Source organism: Amblyraja radiata, chromosome 1, assembly GCF_010909765.2.
Source record: "Amblyraja radiata isolate CabotCenter1 chromosome 1, sAmbRad1.1.pri, whole genome shotgun sequence".
NCBI lineage: Eukaryota > Metazoa > Chordata > Chondrichthyes > Rajiformes > Rajidae > Amblyraja > Amblyraja radiata.
This window is the reverse complement of record NC_045956.1, coordinates 12801191-12819671: the sequence shown is the minus strand read 5'-3', so window position 1 is coordinate 12819671 and position 18481 is coordinate 12801191. Positions and strand designations below refer to the sequence as shown.

Sequence of the window (18481 nt, the reverse complement as noted above, 5' to 3'; positions counted from 1 at the left end):
CTTCTTCAGTCTGAAGAAGAGTCTCAACCCGAAACATCATCCATTCCTTCTCACCAGAGATGCTGCCGGTCCCGCTGAGTTACTCCTGCATTTTGTGTCTATCTTCAAATGACGTCACGCGCTCCAGACGGCTGTGCGTACGCGTGATGGCGCGCTTGACCGTCGCACGTCAGTCACTACCAGCCAGTCGCGTAAATGACGGCCAAGTGGGACATGCCCTTAAAGAGTCGTAACTATTTTCTTGTCGCCGCTGGATTTTGAAATGTTCAAAACCTTTCGGCGCATGTGGGCTTGACGTAGCTTGTCTCTTCCTGTCGTAGGTGCTGTCGTAGGTTGTCGCCAGGGTAGCGCAGGTTGTCACCAGGTGACGTAGGTTGTCGCCGGGCGATGACTTCAGTGAATTCCATTGGTGGCTAACTACGTCAACCGGCGACAGGTACCAGCGAGAGGCTGAATTGTCTTCAGTTGTCGCCGACACGGTCGTAGCCAGATGTAGCTTGTCACGGGTGGACGTAGGTTGACTTTGGTTGTTGTAGGTTGTCGCCTGTGTGGTTGTAGGTTGTCGTAGGTGTGGTCGTAGGTGAACGTCCTAATGGATCGCTGGTTGTCGGTAGCTTGCTGTAGCTTGACGTCGACTAGGTGGTAGGTTGTCGTAGACATTGTCGTAGGGGGGATCCGGTTGCCGTTTTTTCGGTGACCTGCTACGACTGCGACTGTCGCCGATGAAATCGCCTAAGTGGGACAGGCCCTTTAAGCTCCTTTTCTTTTATCTTTGCAGGAGGAGTCTCCTGGCCAAATGCCCAATCTGATGGATGCTGCAGTTGAGAAGGTACTACTTTTTCATCTACTTATGTTGTTGTAGGTATTGCAATGCTGCAGTTGAAATGAAACCATAAATGACTAGAAGTGTTTTATGTTTGCATGGTAATTCTGGAGGGTTTGTATTTGGGGGCAGAATGGTGGTCGCTGAAGTGAGAGGTGGTGTGTAAAGTGGTAAACTTAATGCAATTCAACATTAGAACATAAGAAACAGGAACAGGATATTCAGTTCCTCAAGCCTCGTCCACTATTCAATAACCTTGGCCTCAATCCTGTTATTCCATTCTCCATTCATAACTCTCCAGTCCCTTCTAGTTTAAACATCTGTAAATCTCTGCCTTGAATATATTCAACGACTCAACACATACTCCACTTCATCCCCACAATTTTCCTCCCCGCAGCTCTCTGGGCAAGAGAATTCAAAGAGTCACAATCCTCTGAAAGAAAAACATTTTCCTAATTTCTGCCCCAAATAGGCAACCATTTAGCATCCACTGATAAAAATAGAGAATAAATTACTCCCCAATGGGATTATATTTGGAAACTCACTTCTCCGTGTTCTACTGCAAATTGAGAATTAAAGATCGGGCCTGGGCTTCAGTCAAAACCAAACCGTAGGCGAATGGACACGGATGACTTTGTTGACGTCTCTACTTATTTAAAACTCTTCTCCTAACACGTGGATGCCCCACAATGTTTATTTCTTAAGCTTCACTATTCTATTGACTGTTTTTCTGGAAATTTTCATTTCTTTCATCCAATTTTCATCCAGAGCAATTGCTCTCCTTCACTACTTTTTTGATTTACTATGCTCTTAGTTTCTTTTGCTTTATCATACTTCCTCTGACATAGAGATTGGCCATTTCGACTTCTGAAAGCATTTGACTGATTTTCATATCAGTCCCATTACCCCACTTGTTTTCCTGTCAACTGTTCACGCTCACATGTCCATCAATTCCTCACTGACTTTCCTGCCACTAAATTAAAGCCATACTTTACTAAATTTTAAACTTTAAATTAAAGCCATACTTATATTAAATTAAAGCCATGGTTTCCCAAACCTTCTAGCATATCTTGGGGATGTGTGAAGTAACTGGCACATCTGTGGGAAACTCATGCAGTCACAAGGAAAATGCATCAACTTCATACAAATGGCCCAAGGTCAGGGTTAAGTCTGCGTCGTGGAGCTTTGCAGCAGCAGTACTGATTGCTGCATCACTCTGCTGTAACATAATAATCTTGGGACCTATAAGCATGTCAAGGACAATATATCAATGTAAAATATGTTGCTGCCGTTCAATTGAATCTCTAGATTATTTTTCACTCAACTACAAATCTTTCCAATATTCTTAAACCTATACAACTGCCACCTCTGGTTTTGCCTATTTTCTTTAAATTTGGGTATTTTGTTAGTTGCTGAGTTACCTTTATTCTTAATCAGACCCATCCCTATTTTCCTTGCCAGACCCAGGTATCTATCACTACTGTTCAATAACCTACATAATGTCTGCTAACAGAATATCAAGTATTGTTTTCCAATTAATCTAGTCAGCTACTCTATTAAAAAAGTGGAAAGTGAAAATACATCTCTGTATTTAATTTTTCTGTGGTTGCCTAATGATCAGTATCTAATTGAACAAGATTTTTACAGTCTTACGACACAAGGCCCTGCTTGGCCACAGATAATGCACAAAATAGAATTCCTTACTTTGAAATATATACTCATTAAGCAAATTATAATGAAAAAATTAATATAATTAAGAATTGTTATGAAAAAAAATGAACACTCTGGTAAATAAAGCAATTAAGCACTAGATTCTGAAGCAGAACACACCAAGTTCAAGAGTTGCAAGATAAATCCTTTGTTTTCATGCAACCTGGATCGGGTCATTTTCCTGCCCGCAATGTTGCCAAATAACTGATTCATAAAAGTCACAAATCAAATGTCCCATCTTTCTCTGCAGCAAAGGCTGCGACAGAAGCAATCTACAATGGAGGAAGCTGAACAGTACAAAACACTGTAAAATATTGCTTCTATTTTAGGATGCATTATAAAAAGGTGGTGCATTGTGCTGAAATAACTGTGGCAGCAGAATGGGAAAACACATCACGATTGCGTGAGGGTGTGACTCTTTTGTTACACACATCATCTGCAACGCAGCAGGTACATAATTGACAACACTGCACTTCTGATTTTGCATTTCCTTGGTTTGCCTTTCTTTTTATTTTCACCTTTTGCTTTGCTTATGGGGTGGGTGGCAGAATATTTTTGTCTAAATTGGGGTGAATGATATGCTCACCAAATGAGCTATTGACTCCACTTCCGGCCATTCAGAGTGGGCAACTGACAAGCTTTTCTTCAAACGGCATTAAGTAATTTTGACTGCAGGCTGTCAATAGGTGAAATGGATTCATTCCTTGATTCATCTTTGCTCAGGAGAATTCCATGTGGAAAAGCCGTAGGAACCACCAATTCAACCCCTAATTATTGTGCTTCAGGAACGAGGTGTTGGCCTGATGGAATGCTGAGGGACAGGGAAAACATACAAGCATATGAATGAGGAGCAGGAGTAGCCACCTGGCCTATGAAGCCTGCAACATTATTCGGTAAAACCATGGTTGATCTGGCTGGAAACGTAATAATTCTTGATAACTTTAAAATTGAAACTTGAAAATTTTCAACATGTGGAAAATCCAGCGGCGACCAGAAAGATGCTACGGCTCTTTGGACAACTGAGGAGACTACTCACGACCATTTTGGCGACAGCCCGGCGACCATGTGGCAACCGCCTAGTCGCCTAAAAAATTGCCTGTGGGACAAGGCAAATTCCTTGTATGTGAATACTTGGCCAATAAACATACTTACTTACTTACTATATTTAAGTTGCTCTATATTGTTATTAGTTATGCTTTTAATGTTCAAATTTTTTTTAATATGTTACAAAATGTTCACCTCCCAAGCTACTCCCACTCGCTTGTGCCTGGCCAATATCCCTCCAATCCTTCACTATCCGTGTGTCTGTCCAAATATCTTTTAAATGTCTTTACCTTTGCCTCTTGCAGCTCGTTCCATACATTCTCCAATCTCCGTTTTTAAATCTTGCCCCTCGGTCTCTGTTAAAATGTTCCCCTTTCACTGTAAACATCTGCCCTTTAGTTTTAGAAAACCCCCTCTATCCTGTGGAAAAGTATGAGGCTATTCACCTTATCTATGCTCCTCATGATTTTATAAACTTCTACAAGATCTCTCTTCATACGCTCTGGGGGGAAAAAAAGCCCATCCTAACCAGCTCCTCCTTATAACTGGTGGTGGAGGATTGTATTAAAAATGGGTACATAAAAAAGTCAAAATGTTTTGAGGAGTGCATAATTGAATGTAAAAGTGAATGAGCTAGCGAAATGGAAAAAATGACGGAGATTCAGTGTGTGGTGCAGGCGGACCAAGGAATCAAAGGCCGAAACTGACTGACACACACACACACACCCACACACACACACACACACACACAGATTTTAATAGTAGATAGATAGATAGATAGATAGATAGATAGATAGATAGATAGATAGATAGATAGATAGATAGATAGATAGATAGATAGATAGATAGATAGATAGATAGATAGATAGATAGATAGATAGATAGATAGATAGATAGATAGATAGATAGATAGATAGATAGATAGACCAAGCGCAGGCAAGTGGGACTAGTGTACTGTAGCTGGGACATTGTTGGCCGGTGTAGGTGAGTTGTGCCAAAGGGCTTGTTTTCACACTGTATCACTTTATGACTCTATGGACATCCTTTTGCCTATAAACAACCTACCCTGACCAACTTTTGCAAATTTCTGTCTAATACCATCAAAGGAGGCCTTGACCCAATTTAAAACGTTAACGTTGCCCAGCCCTGTCCTTACTCATAGCTATTTTAAGAACTGGGATCGCTGATTCTAAAAGGCTTGCCCATTGACATATCAGTCACTAGCTCTGCCCAATTCCATAAGAGTAGGTCAAGCTTTGCCCTCTCCCTATAGGAGCCCTTTGCATATTGCCAGCCTTTGACCTAAATAATTAACTCTGCATTTTTTCTCAACTGCTTAATGTTTCCATTGTTTTTCTGTTTTATTTCACATTTCCATCTGTATGTTTTGATTTTTATTTGAGGTGTTGCTGGGGCACCTGACTTAAAGCCAGGTCAAACAGGTATGTCATAAGAAGCCATTCTTGCTTAGGCTAGTTACAGTTAGCATATTTTATTATTTTGTCTCGATATTTCTTGCAGAATTATTTTGAGCGCTTGGGGCTGGGCATTTGATACGTAGATGAACGCTACAATATTGCGTAGCCACAGGGAGTGGTCAGATCAACTACAGCTGGCACGGGAGAAGGAATACAGTTTTTACCAGTTTAGATAGTAAGAACGGAAAGCTACGATTTGTATAAGGATAAACAGGATCTGGTATGTTTACTTCTTTGTCCGCACAAATACTTCAATAAAGAATCAAAGAAACTGGAAAGAACGCCTGAAAGATTCGTTTTTGCGATCCGCTGTGTACGATCAGTCCTCTCTGGCCTTGTAGTAATTGCAATGGAAAGCCGAAGCTTGGAATAGTTTGAAATTGCCATTACAAGGAGTAATGAGATTTGAGTGGTATTAGATGGGGAATTGCAGAGATTAGGACATGGTCAACTAAGAGCAAAACCACTAATGATGGGTTCATTAAATCGATGAATGATGAGAGGCCAGAATTAAAGGGGTGCAAAGATTATAAAGGTGAACGATTGGATGGCTCTAAGCAGAGGAACGTGAATACCGAGTATACATAATAACGAGATCAAATGTATTTTTAGATACCTAGGAGATCGTGGGATACGGAATCAGTAAGGAAAATAGATGGGCAGAAGCCTTTTAAATGGTGGAGCTTTTTGAAGAAACACTGTAGATGAGTCCAACACTGTTAAGTGTATTGTCTTTTGCTGTTGAGTTCACTGACGTTCAAAATGCTCAATCTTTTTGGCACATTGCCTCTGTAAATCTGGCAAGGCTTTGCCAGAAAGATTGAAAGTCGCCTGGGAGATGAACATGCCAGATTGTGGATTTGCACAGGAACTTCTGTAAACCTTGTAAGGAGTGGAGCCTCTGAGCATTCATTAGAATAACAAGGAAAACAGCTGGGTTTGGAAAGTGTTTATATCAAGAATTCCCATGTCCCTGGCTTAACAGCAGATCAAGCCACGATGGATGGCTGTCAAAACAACAGCAATAACACCAGCCTGGGGGCAGAGCTAATTGGGGATTTGGACATTGAGGATAAAGTGGAATATTCATTTTTGCTAGCCAATTATATGAGGTTGTTCGGTTTACTCTTGAATTATTTTGATGGAGATAGAGCAACTGCAGCACTGGATTTTTCAGCAGGTTCGGACTGGAACTGAACCAAGATGGGCATTTGCAGCTAAGGCATCTACTCAAAACTCCTACGGGTCCCAGCAGGGTTAGCAATAGAATTCACCATGAACCACTGGACTCAGAGGAGCTTCTCATGATTTTTAACCCCATAATGAACTCAGTCCACCATGGCTCATTTTATAAATCCCCACTTCACTTTCATTTCTAGGGTTATAGCAGAGTGATAGTAACAGAGAAATTAGAATGAAGTAAAAACAACAGACTCTGGTGTTCACTTATCATTGATGGAATAGAAACACTATCTTTGTTCACAAAAATAAAGAGCATTTTTATTGAGTGCATCGTGATTAAAAGTACCAACTTTTTTGTATTTGAATCTTTAACATAGCAAAACAATACAATGAGCATCATGGGGAGGATTGTTGGCACCCCAGAAGGAGACAGATACAAGGACAGGTAACCACAAGTCTGGTTGAAGAAGCATGGTTCAGCTTTAGACCATGACAAAATGTAGGCCAAATGTGGGCTTAACATCACACCACAAACTCCCTGACATGTTCCGTTGTTGTTTTCAACAATCATCAGTCAAATTCAGGATGTGAGCAGGCTGTTGTTATGCCATTAAATATAGAAAATAGTCACTTGAGATATTTACTTATCTGATGAACTCTGGCCTCCCTTTAGTTTGCTTTTAAATGTTATCTTATTTTGTAGATTATGATAGCATTTTTGAATACAAATAACTGCTGTCACAAACTTTAGTTTTAATGGTTTAATGCTTGGGAATGGGAAACTAAAGTTTCAGAAGCTTGCATTAAACTGTAACATATTAATGAAAACTCACTGCACTTTGCTTCCAAAATGTCATCTAATGAAAGTGAATGGATTTCTTTAATATCAATGGGACAAACCACTAACGATGATTCATTTGCTTTAAAACTACATTGCATCATTTTTTGAATCAGGCTTGCTCACTTTTTGCTGACTCAAGCATATACTGAAACAAGCATATTGGCACGTAACAAATGTACTTACTGTGGGCTGTTTTCAAGGATAGTGCTTTACTTGTTTAGAGCCATAATATAGTTGGATATTTTTCAAATGGTTAAGTACACTGAATGCAAAATTATTTGCATGTTTAAACAGCATATTTGGATTGATATACTTTATACACTCATTCTTGTCAATATTTGTGCATGTTTTATGCCTTGGAGAAATAAATATATCTCCTTCTGTAAACTTACCATGCCTCTTATTGTTAAGTTAAAATCTCCAAGATATATATGGTTAAAAAGATTTTTAATCTCGGACAATAATTAAACAAGCTCAATGCTTTTTAAAAGACTTAAAAGTCTTTACTTTTGGGTACCGACCAAATGTCGTCACTTTTGGGTACATCAGTAGGTACAAAGTGTGCTGTTTCTGCTGCGTCTAATCCAGAATACACCAGATGTTAAGATGATCAGTAAGGTGCCTTAATGCTTGTCATTCATTATTTCCTCCAGTGAGCTGCCCAGCACCATACAGAAGGCTGCTCAACGCACCATCTTTTCAACTGGAAACAACTGGCCCAACATCCAAATTCCACTGCAGTTTTCTGGATCAAGGTGACTTGATTCTTTCAAATTAATCAAACTGTTATTTAAGTAACATACTCCTTTTAAAAACATGCCACGGCAGATTTCGTTAATTACTAATTTTTGTGAAAAGGTACATGTATTGCAGAACAAGCCGGAAAGACTAGAGAAAGCGGGGATTAAGAGGGCTATGGAGCAAGTGGAGATTGCAAGGGAAAATAGAGATCAGGGTTCGGGGAGGTCAGAAGAATGGAGATCGGCAGAGATGAGGAATGAATGGGAGGTTGGAGAGGAGAAGCTTGAGGCCAGAGGGTTAGAAAAGGATATAGGTCAGGAGTGCTAGCAATTGTCCACTCTCATAACACTGGAAAAAAAACTCATAATTAAATGTGAAGTGTGTCTACAAACTGCAGTTCACTAACTGGGAAATGCTTGCGAATGACCATCAAAAAGCTGCAAGTGCTTCTAAAACTAGCCAGTTGCTCCAGGCCATCTTGCAGAGAGCTCAAGTTACATGGGATTCTTGAACGGGGTTCCATGCTTCATTCTGAGTTAGATCATGGTTATAAAATGAAGGGACACACGCACTGATGGGGAATTGGCAGCAGCAGATTGACTGCTCCACATACAATCCACCTGATGTTTGTTCTATTGTGTGGCTGTTTCAGTGCTGCTCAGGAAATATCATACAGCTAACTTGCATTTCAGTGATAGTGAGGCCCATGGAATGACACAACCAGAGCATGGCTTTAAACCAGTTTAAATTAGTCGGCCTTGCAATGTCTGCCGAGCCAGCTGCTGGATTTATTCCAAGTGAAGTAAACCTTCCCTTCAGTGTCCAGTGGCATCGTTCCTGAATTTCAATATTGGTAATCTGATGTCAATGGGACAATCTCACTTTGTGTGAAATAGCTGAAACTGGATTGGCTGCCAGTTGTAAATCAGTCCATCTCCCAGGTCATTGGATATATGTACTGTGGAATTATTTTAGACATTAAACACCCAAAAACTGATTTTATTCACATTAGTTGACACTAGTTATGATTTCTGGGTTAAATCATGCCAACTGTGAAAGGAGGTTCGGTATTTCCCGTTGCAATCCATGTTAGAGAGTCTGAGCATTTCCTAGCATCATGTCCATGCCCCAAGCTCCCATTATTTATCCAATACCAGGTTCAGATAAAAATGAGAGCTAAGAGCTGTCAGCAGATATTGGAGCACATTTCACAATCAGCTGCACACTGCTGTGTCACGTAATGATTTCAGCTACTTTGATTCTAGTGACGAACAGGTGCTATATTGGGCATTGGGATATGTCACATGAGTACCACATGAGTACCACTGACTACTCTTTCTACGCATATGGACCCAGATCTTTTCATAAACAAGGTTTCCAATCAACATGTGGCTTGCTGTGGATCAGAAGAAGAATTTCCTCAGTGTGAAAGTGAAACTTCCAGGAATTACTTGATTTCTTCATCCTCAGGAAATCAGAAGATTTCAGTGACCAGCATTGCAGAGAGAGACAGACCTGGGATGAAGATCTGACCTTCCAGGCCCCTGTCGCTGTTCCCAATTCCTTGAGGGTAGCTGAGCGAACTGCCACAAAAGCCAGTGCGAACACATGTATCATGAAGGAAAATGCACTTGACCATCTAAAAATCAGATTCCAGTGCCTGCAGCACTCGTTAACAACAAGCAACAGAAATGTCATGTGTGCAGCTTGCTATGTAACCCAGCCAATTGAAGACATTAGCTGTTAACAAATAACAAATAACAATTACAGCACGGAAACAGGCCATCTCGGCCCTACAAGTCTGCGCCGAACAATTTTTTCCCCTTAGTCCCACCTGCCTGCACTCATACCATAACCCTCCATTCCCTTCTCATCCATATGCCTATCCAATTTATTCTTAAATGATACCAACGAACCTGCCGCCACCACTTCCACTGGAAGCTCATTCCACACCGCTACCACTCTCTGAGTAAAGAAGTTCCCCCTCATGTTACCCCTAAACTTCTGTCCCTTAATTCTGAAGTCATGTCCTCTTGTTTGAATCTTCCCTATTCTCAAAGGGAAAAGCTTGATCACATCAACTCTGTCTATCCCTCTCATCATTTTAAAGACCTCTATCAAGTCCCCCCTTAACCTTCTGCGCTCCAGAGAATAAAGACCTAACTTATTCAACCTATCTCTGTAACTTAGTTGTTGAAACCCAGGCAACATTCTAGTAAATCTCCTCTGTACTCTCTCTATTTTGTTGACATCCTTCCTATAATTGGGCGACCAAAATTGTACACCATACTCCAGATTTGGTCTCACCAATGCCTTGTACAGTTTTAACATTACATCCCAGCTTCTATACTCAATGCTCTGATTTATAAAGGCTAGCATACCAAAAGCTTTCTTTACCACCCTATCTATATGAGATTCCACCTTCAAGGAACTATGCACGGTTATTCCCAGATCCCTCTGTTCAACTGTATTCTTCAATTCCCTACCATTTATCATGTACGTCCTATTTTGATTTGTCCTGCCAAGGTGTAACACCTCACATTTATCAGCATTAAACTCCATCTGCCATCTTTCAGCCCATTTTTCCAAATGGCCTAAATCACTCTGTAGACTTTGGAAATCCTCTTCATTATCCACAACACCCCCTATCTTGGTATCATCTGCATACTTACTAATCCAATTTACCACCCCTTCATCCAGATCATTGATGTACATGACAAACAACAAAGGACCCAACACAGATCCCTGAGGCACCCCACTAGTCACCTGCCTCCAACCCGACAAACAGCCATCCACCATTACCCTCTGGCTTCTCCCATTCAGCCACTGCTGAATCCATCTTGCTATTCCTGCATTTATACCCAACAGTTTAACCTTCTTAACCAACCTTCCATGAGGAACCTTGTCAAAGGCCTTACTAAAGTCCATATAGACGACAGCTGTTCTGGAGGAAGAGGTACATACAGACTTGGGATGTAGCCTGAGGTACAGCTTGAAACATCGCTGGAACAAGAGGATCTGTAGGATGTGGGAGGCTACAACAGGGAAGACCAACTCGCACACCAGGAAGGCATTGTCTGAAGAAGGGTCTCGACCCGAATCATCACCTATCCATGTTCTCCAGAGATGCTGCCTGACCTGCTGAGTTACTCCAGCACTTTGCATCCTTGAGGTAATGTCTGGTGTACGGGACACTCTCATAGAGAGATGCTGTGCATAGGACCGCGCTCAATTACAGTCCCCACTTCAAAACCAAGTGACCTCCACTTTACAACTATTAACAACACAGTAGTCATTAAATAACCAATAGAGTCCAGATGACACAGTTTCCAAAAACCCACAAGTGATCGTCCATCTGCACTGAATATAAGATATTAACAAATTATCCCCAATTGTATAGTTTGAATGGCTTCTTAGAAAATCACTTGTTCCTGATGAGTAACACCTAGTTTACAGAACTCTGGCTTGGACAAAATCTAAATCTCATCTAAAATCTTGATCAATTTGAACTGTTGCTCAATATTGATGTTGGTTGGTTAATATTGTAGAGTAATACACAATATATTGATCACATTGTCATTCAATCGACAGATATACCAGTTAATTAAACCCATAATCATTCAGCAACAAGAAATTCTTCATGAGATTCCAACTTAGTTGACCATTTCGAGATACACAATCTACACATAACATGTACACATTGTTGAACACTCTGCAGTCAAACCCACAGTTTCATTTAGCTCACAATTAGTTCTTTCTTGTGAAGCAATCTGTTTTCACACCTATAATTACAATCTCCCAATATACTCTTGCTAACACGCCTCTATTGCCAGCTCCAATGCAATTCCACCATCAGTCACATCTTCCCTTCTTTTCCCACCCTCTTTATAGTTTCCGTAGTGAGCACTCTCTCTGCAATTCTCTGGACCGCTCATACCCTCCTCATCCATCCCTTCCCATCTTTCCCCAGTAACCAATGGAGCTGTAATACTTGCCCCTTTACTTCCCCCCCACCCTATATAAAGCTGAGGGTTTCCAATAGTTCGTTCCAAACCACTGAGATCAAAACTTTGCTGTGGTCTGCTGTATTTACTGGTTCTTCAACTCCAGCATTTGTGGTACGGAAAGAAGGAAGGAAGGTTCAAATTAGGGTTTGAAATTGCCATGAAACCCAGCAAGGTTGGATTCACTTTAATGGCAGGGTTTCACTATCCAATATATATAAGAGTCTTGGCCACTTGTTTGTTAGGAAAAGCAGTCACACCTGGATTCCTTGGCAATGATTCACATAAGCTTGGAGGGGAGAGCTCAACTCCAATTGCAGCATGGAAGGGCTTCAGGTGTAGAAAGTGCATCAAATAAACTAGGTATTGAGATGCGATTGATGCTGAGATTGGAGGTATGTCTAGACTCTGGTGAGGGGAAACTGGGATTGTCTGGGATTGAGGGGACTCTTAAAGCCATGAAGTAAGGGTCTTGAGATTTGAGAGAAAGAGAAATAAAGAACATCGTAATTATTGAGCCTGTTGAGAGCATAGAGTTGTGCAGAAAGGGGATTCAGCATTGAGGCTGAATAATTAGAGGCACACTGAGGCTGGAGCGAGGGAAGAAATGGAGAGAAAGATAGAGAAGCTGAGGAAGAGTGGCCTCAGGACTGGAAGGAAAGAATGGTCATGATTGCCAATGGGTGGGTCAAGGGCTTTGTTAATGAGCTGCAGAGGAAAATTCCACCTATTCCAAACCAACAAGGAATGCTTTAAAACCTTTTGATCCGTGCTGGTTTCCAGATCCTGTCTTAAATTGAAATCATGTCCTCTATTAACCTAGTCATCTGGAATATTATTATAACAACAAAACCCCCTTCATGCAGCTGCATGGCAGGGAACCTGCAAGGAAGCGGGTTCCAGAACTGCATGGCAAATCAGCAAATCTTTACTTCTAAATTTAGCCAATCGTGGAAAATTCTCTATTTGTGGCTTGTGATAGAATCTTAACACTTCCAAGAGAGAATATTTTGGATAAAATTTGTGGCTAATATTTTATCGCAATTCAGCCTTATTTATAATAACCCACAAAATGTTATATATGTTGTCTAATGAGTCAGATAGACTTCTGCCAAGGCGTAAAGATGCCTGTGGACATAGGTCCTTGTCTTCAGCGGGATTATTTAGGTTTAGTATAAAGAGATTCTGTGAGAATGCAAATAAGAAATGTATTGAGCCACAGATCTTTTCTGGAGCGTTAATCTGCGGATTATCACAAATGCACAGTTTTTTGGTGTATGCAGAATGAGAATATTTAAAAAATAGCAACAGCAAGCGGAAGGCCAATCGGCTCATCTTTCCTGCTCTACCATTTAATAATATTATGGCATATCTTTCAGCAACTAAACCTCCACAGCTATTTCAGGTGGAGAATTCCAAAGATTCACAAACCTCTGAGTGGAGACATTTCTTCTTCTCTCTATCCTGTACTGCTGGATCTATATTTTTAAACTGTAGCCCCTGGTACTGGACAGAAATCAACTCTGTATCAAACCTGTCAACCCCTTTAATGATATACCATGTTTCAATGAGACCACCTCTCATTCTATCAAACTCTAAGGATTAAAAACCTGTCTGCTTAACCTCTCCCCTTCGTTGAATGATTGATTTGGTGAACCTTCTTGGCACTCCCTCCTTTGCAACTGTCACCTTCTTAGTTAGGGAGATTAAGCTTTTACACAATATTCCAGGTGTGGCCTCATCAGGGCTTCATATAATTGTAGTAAGACATCATTAAACTTATATTCAGGTCCTCTTGCGTTAAACATACCTTTTGCTGACCTAATGTCTAATCTATGTATTTTTTTTACTAAACAGGGAACGTACAGAGTATTTTAAAATTATTTGGGATTTGTGTACAGCATGGGGAATTTATGTATTCTTCTTAAAATGCCGAGTGTTTCACAGATTTGATGTGTATACAAATAAGAGGAATGAAAACAGTAATGGAGCCATTCTGTGTTAACAGCTTCTCCACCAGCGAAAAGTCAAAATTGTCATAAATGACTGTGCAAACATGAAAGAAAGCTACATTGGAAATATGTATTTGTATATGGCGTCATTGTGAATATTTAAGTAATTCATCATTGTGCCCCCTAGCTACTGGTTGCGAATGGTAGAAGCCTGGTCCCGTCTCTCGGAGGCATGGCAAAAGATATCAAAGAATAAGCAAGATAAGTAAGGGAAGAATAAGATTATCCTGAATAATGTTTCGAACTTATCGTGATACAGGATTTTTACAATGCATTAAAGATTAGCAATAATGTCTTTTTAAACCTGCAAATACTAAAAAGAAAAATGTGCTGCAATTTAATACGCAAGTATTTATGGTGTCATTTATGCTGTGTGCAGTCAATCTTTTAGCAAAATAGAACCTCGGTAAGAATATCCTTTCAAATCTGCATGTATGCAATTTGAACACCACACTAAATCCATCTTAAAGAAAAATGTTAAGGAAACTTATAAAAAAGTTTTGCTTATGAACTTATTCATCATTAAATAACACAAATCTCTGACTATTACAGGTGCTCGGGGTTTTTAAGTTAGACAAACACAATTACACGTGTTTATTATCCACAGAGGAAGTACTGCAGTGAGTAAAAGTTCCCACAGTTATTAATTCACAAATCAAATTAGGTCTCAAGAACAAGCAGACTAGTCTCCTCTCACTATGTCAACATAATACTTGCCTAAAAACAGGACTGACTAGTCATACTGGTTATTATGTGGCCTTTACCAAACGATGCACTCGACAGAATATTAGCTTATGCTATCTGTCATTTTCACAAACCTGGCTACAAGATATCTTCTGACGGACTTAAGTTTAAAAAAAAATGTTGAATCTCAGCTGTATCTAACGAAGCCTTTGAACAAGACATCAACTTTACTCATTTAAAAGTCTCAGTATCACAATGTTCACAATCACATATGATGTCTCAATTGTATTTTTGCCAAGGAAAGACATTTAGCTGATTCCACCTAATTATCACTTAAATGATTCAATATTTTGATGTTATTGGTGTTTTGTCAAGATTTAATATACTATAAATCAGCCGCAGCAGCAAATCATTACTGTAACCCAGCACACATCAATGTGTTTCCGCTGCGACCACAGAGCAGGCAAGTACTGGATAATACAATGCTGGAAACAACATTATCAGCAGTTCTTAATGTTGTGGATCAATGAATGCCTCATGAAATTATTGGTCTGGGAAAATAAATCTGTAAACAAGCATCTGCAAACATGGAGGCAACGAATACTTACTCATTGAATACCAAGTCTGGTGCAAAGTACAGCATTGTGCCATTGGTGTGTTTGTACGATCTCCAACTAAGGCTGAACGTCATTAAACACATCCACGAGTACCGGAGCAGAGTCATTTGGTCATCAAGTGCCATTGTACGGAATCCTGCAACACAGAATATGTACGTCTCAACTTTATTTTGTTTAACTGAATATTTAAATTTAACTTAGCATCATTATTTTGCTCGATACTCACCACCATACTTGATTCTGGATCAATAAAACTAAAATCCCCTACATGGACATGCTGGATGTATTTTAATTTTCTATTGCAGGAGGAATGCTAGGGTATGTCAAATACATTTTCAGTGGACACAAAGTGCTGGACTAAAGGACCTGTCCCACGAGCATGCGACTCCATGCGGCAAGCGCGACCTAAAGCCCGCAGCCGCCTCGACGCCGTACGCACGGAGGTCTAGTGAGTGACGTGAAGTTCAAGCGAAGTCCGGCGGGCGTACGGCGTTGAGGCGGTGCGTACGGCCACAATGCGGCTGCGGGCCGGCAGGCCGTTGCCGCGTGGAATTTTTGAACCCGGTCAATTTTTCGGAGCCCCGCGTGATGTCGGGACCAGCTCCGCACAACTCCATACGGCTCCGCGATCGAAGTGGGACCGGCCCCGCGAAGCCGTACGGCTCAAGCGACCACGTTAGGTCGCGCTTGCCACATGCAGTCGCATGCTGGTGGGACCGGCCCTTTAGGTCGCGCTTGCCGCATGGAGTCGCATGCTCGTGGGACAGGCCCTTAACTCAGCAGGTCGATGTTTTGGTCGAGATCCAATATGTCACCTCCATGTTCTCCAGAGATGCTGCCTGACCTGCTGAGTTACTCCAGGGCTTTGAGTCCTTTTGTGTATTAACCAGCATCTGCAGTTCTTTGTTTCTACATTTTCAGTGGCATTTTAATCAGTATTTAATTCTGGTGTGGGATCATGCTGAGGTTAAATTAATGCACAAGAAGCCAATGATTTACACATGGGAGTTTGAACCCCTCTATGGCAGCTGGGTAATTTTAATTCAAATAATCAAATAAACCATGAAACTAGAAAAATACCCATCACAATAATGGTAACCGTCAAACAATCAAAATGCTGTAAAAACCCATTTGGTCATCAATATCATTCCTGGAAGGAAATCTACCATCTGCACGTGATTGACTCGTAACCAAGTCATTAGTGCAGAGGCATCTGGAGGTAGGCAGTTATGCCCCTGTCCCACTTAGGAAACCTGAACGGAAACCTCTGGAGACTTTGCGCCCCACCCAAGGTTTCCGTGCGGTTCCCAGAGGTTGCAGGTGGTTGCCGGAGGTTGCAGGTAGTGGAAGCAGGTAGGGAGACTGACAAAAACCTCCGGGAACCGCACAGAAACCTTGGGCGGGGCGCAAAGTCTCCAGAGGTTTCCGTTCAGGTTTCCTAAGTGGGACAGGGGCATTACTGCCAGCAATGTCCGCAAAATAAGTAAACAAGTATGAGCAAATTTAAAAAAAAAATCACTTCTGTGTTTCGTAATCGATTAACTTGCAAGGATGTTGATAACACACAACACAATTTCAACTGCACAATTTAAAATCATTTTTCAAACATGTAATTTGACTTTTTTTAAATTAAAAACAGAGGAGAATGAAATGAAGAAAGGAATCAAAACAATGAAAGGCTTCCGCGTATATGATACCCCAGTGGAGGAGATACATGAACATGAAGAAGAAGGTTGCAAATTAAATAAATAAGGTGCTGTTGAACGTACCAGGTGAGCTCAGTACTGTGTGGATTTGGTGAGAATAGTGAGTTAATAATGATGCAGGTTTGATCATGGCCTCTGGTGCTTCGTGTGTGAACTTGACACCTTCACCCTGTGATTGAAGGGGTTCACATGTGTGTGCTGGTTTGCTCCCATGTCTAAAAGAAGTGCTAGTGGTAACTGCCCACTACAAATTATTCCCAGTGCTCATTGGTGCCTGGAGAATCGGGGTGGAACTGATGGGTACTCAACAAAGAAGATATTTTACAGAAAAATAAAATACTTATTCATAGTAATCGAGAAATGTAGCATAGAAACAGGCCCTGTGCCCTGACAAATCCATGCTGACCATTAAAGGCCCATTAACACTGATCATAAATTAATCCAATTTTTAAAATTCACATCTATTCCATTTAAATTCCACTGCTCACTAGACACTGAGAGTAAATTAGAGTGGCTAATTAGCCTACAACTCACACTTCTTCTCCAATCCCTTCTAATAGAAACATAGAAAATAGGTGCAGGAGTAGGCCTTTTTTTTTTTGTCTAATTGTAGTCCTGTAGGTCTGTGTCCAAGATGGCTGCCGTGAAGAGAGAGTGGACGCTGGCGCGCTTTGGCTGCCGTGAAGAGAGAGTGGATGCTGGCGCGCTTTGGCTGCCGCTGCTCTCTCTTCACACTGTGTTTTTGATTTTCTGTTTTTGGATTGAATTCTGTTTTTGATTTGTGTCTCTGTGATGTCTTTATTACTTGTTATATTCCGATTAAATGTTATTCCGATTACTATGTAAGGTGTCCTTGAGATGTCTGAAAGGCGCCCATTAAATAAAATTTATTATTATTATTATTATTTAGCCCTTCGTGCCTGCACCGCCATTCAATATGATCATGGCTGATCACCCAACTCAGTATCCTGTACCTGCCTTCTCTCCATACCCCCTGATCCCTATAGCCATAAGGGCCACATCTAACTCCCTCTTATATATAGCCAATGAACTGGCCTCAACTACCTTCTGTGGCAGAGAATTCCACAGATTCACCACTCTCTGTGTAACATTCCCAGTCAATAATCACTTGCTGCTCTCCATCCATTCAAAACATGCTATTATGCTCAATCTCAGGTCCGTTCATCCACAAATGAAAGGCAGACACCCAGATTCAGCTCACAGGAGACCTGCAGAAGAGGTGACACGAGACATCAATGGATCCTTTGCTGACCTGTTCACTAGTTCGATGTTATCCCACTTTCTCATCTACTCTCTGCACACTATTTTACAGATTACATTTCACCTAGAAACTCGCGCGTCTTTGGGATGTGGGGGAATACCGGAGAATCCAGTGGAAACCCATGCGCTCACCGGGAGAACAGGCAAACTCCACACAGCCAGCACCCGAGGTCAGGATCGAACCCGGGTCTCTGGCGCCCTGAGGCAGCAGCTCTACCAATTGAGCCACCTCGCCACTCTGGTACCAATTATTCTCATGCGAGGCCTAAAGTAACGCAGCATAAGCAGCACACAAGGTAATTTGATAGATCAGAACTCTAAAGCACAGATCAGATGTATAAATCTCCACAGTTGTCAA

The 18481-nt window shown here is 41.1% G+C and overlaps 1 protein-coding gene across 3 annotated transcripts in view; it reads right to left on the bottom strand.

Moving 5' to 3' along the window:
- Positions 1-18481, bottom strand: part of nr3c2 (nuclear receptor subfamily 3 group C member 2) — a 264566-nt gene that overhangs the window by 41102 nt on the left and 204983 nt on the right. For all 3 annotated transcript variants that reach the window (XM_033017777.1, XM_033017761.1, XM_033017769.1), the window contains exon 6: positions 15128-15272. In XM_033017777.1, the coding sequence (XP_032873668.1) occupies positions 15128-15272 (145 nt within the window). The remainder of the gene's footprint in view (positions 1-15127; positions 15273-18481) is intronic.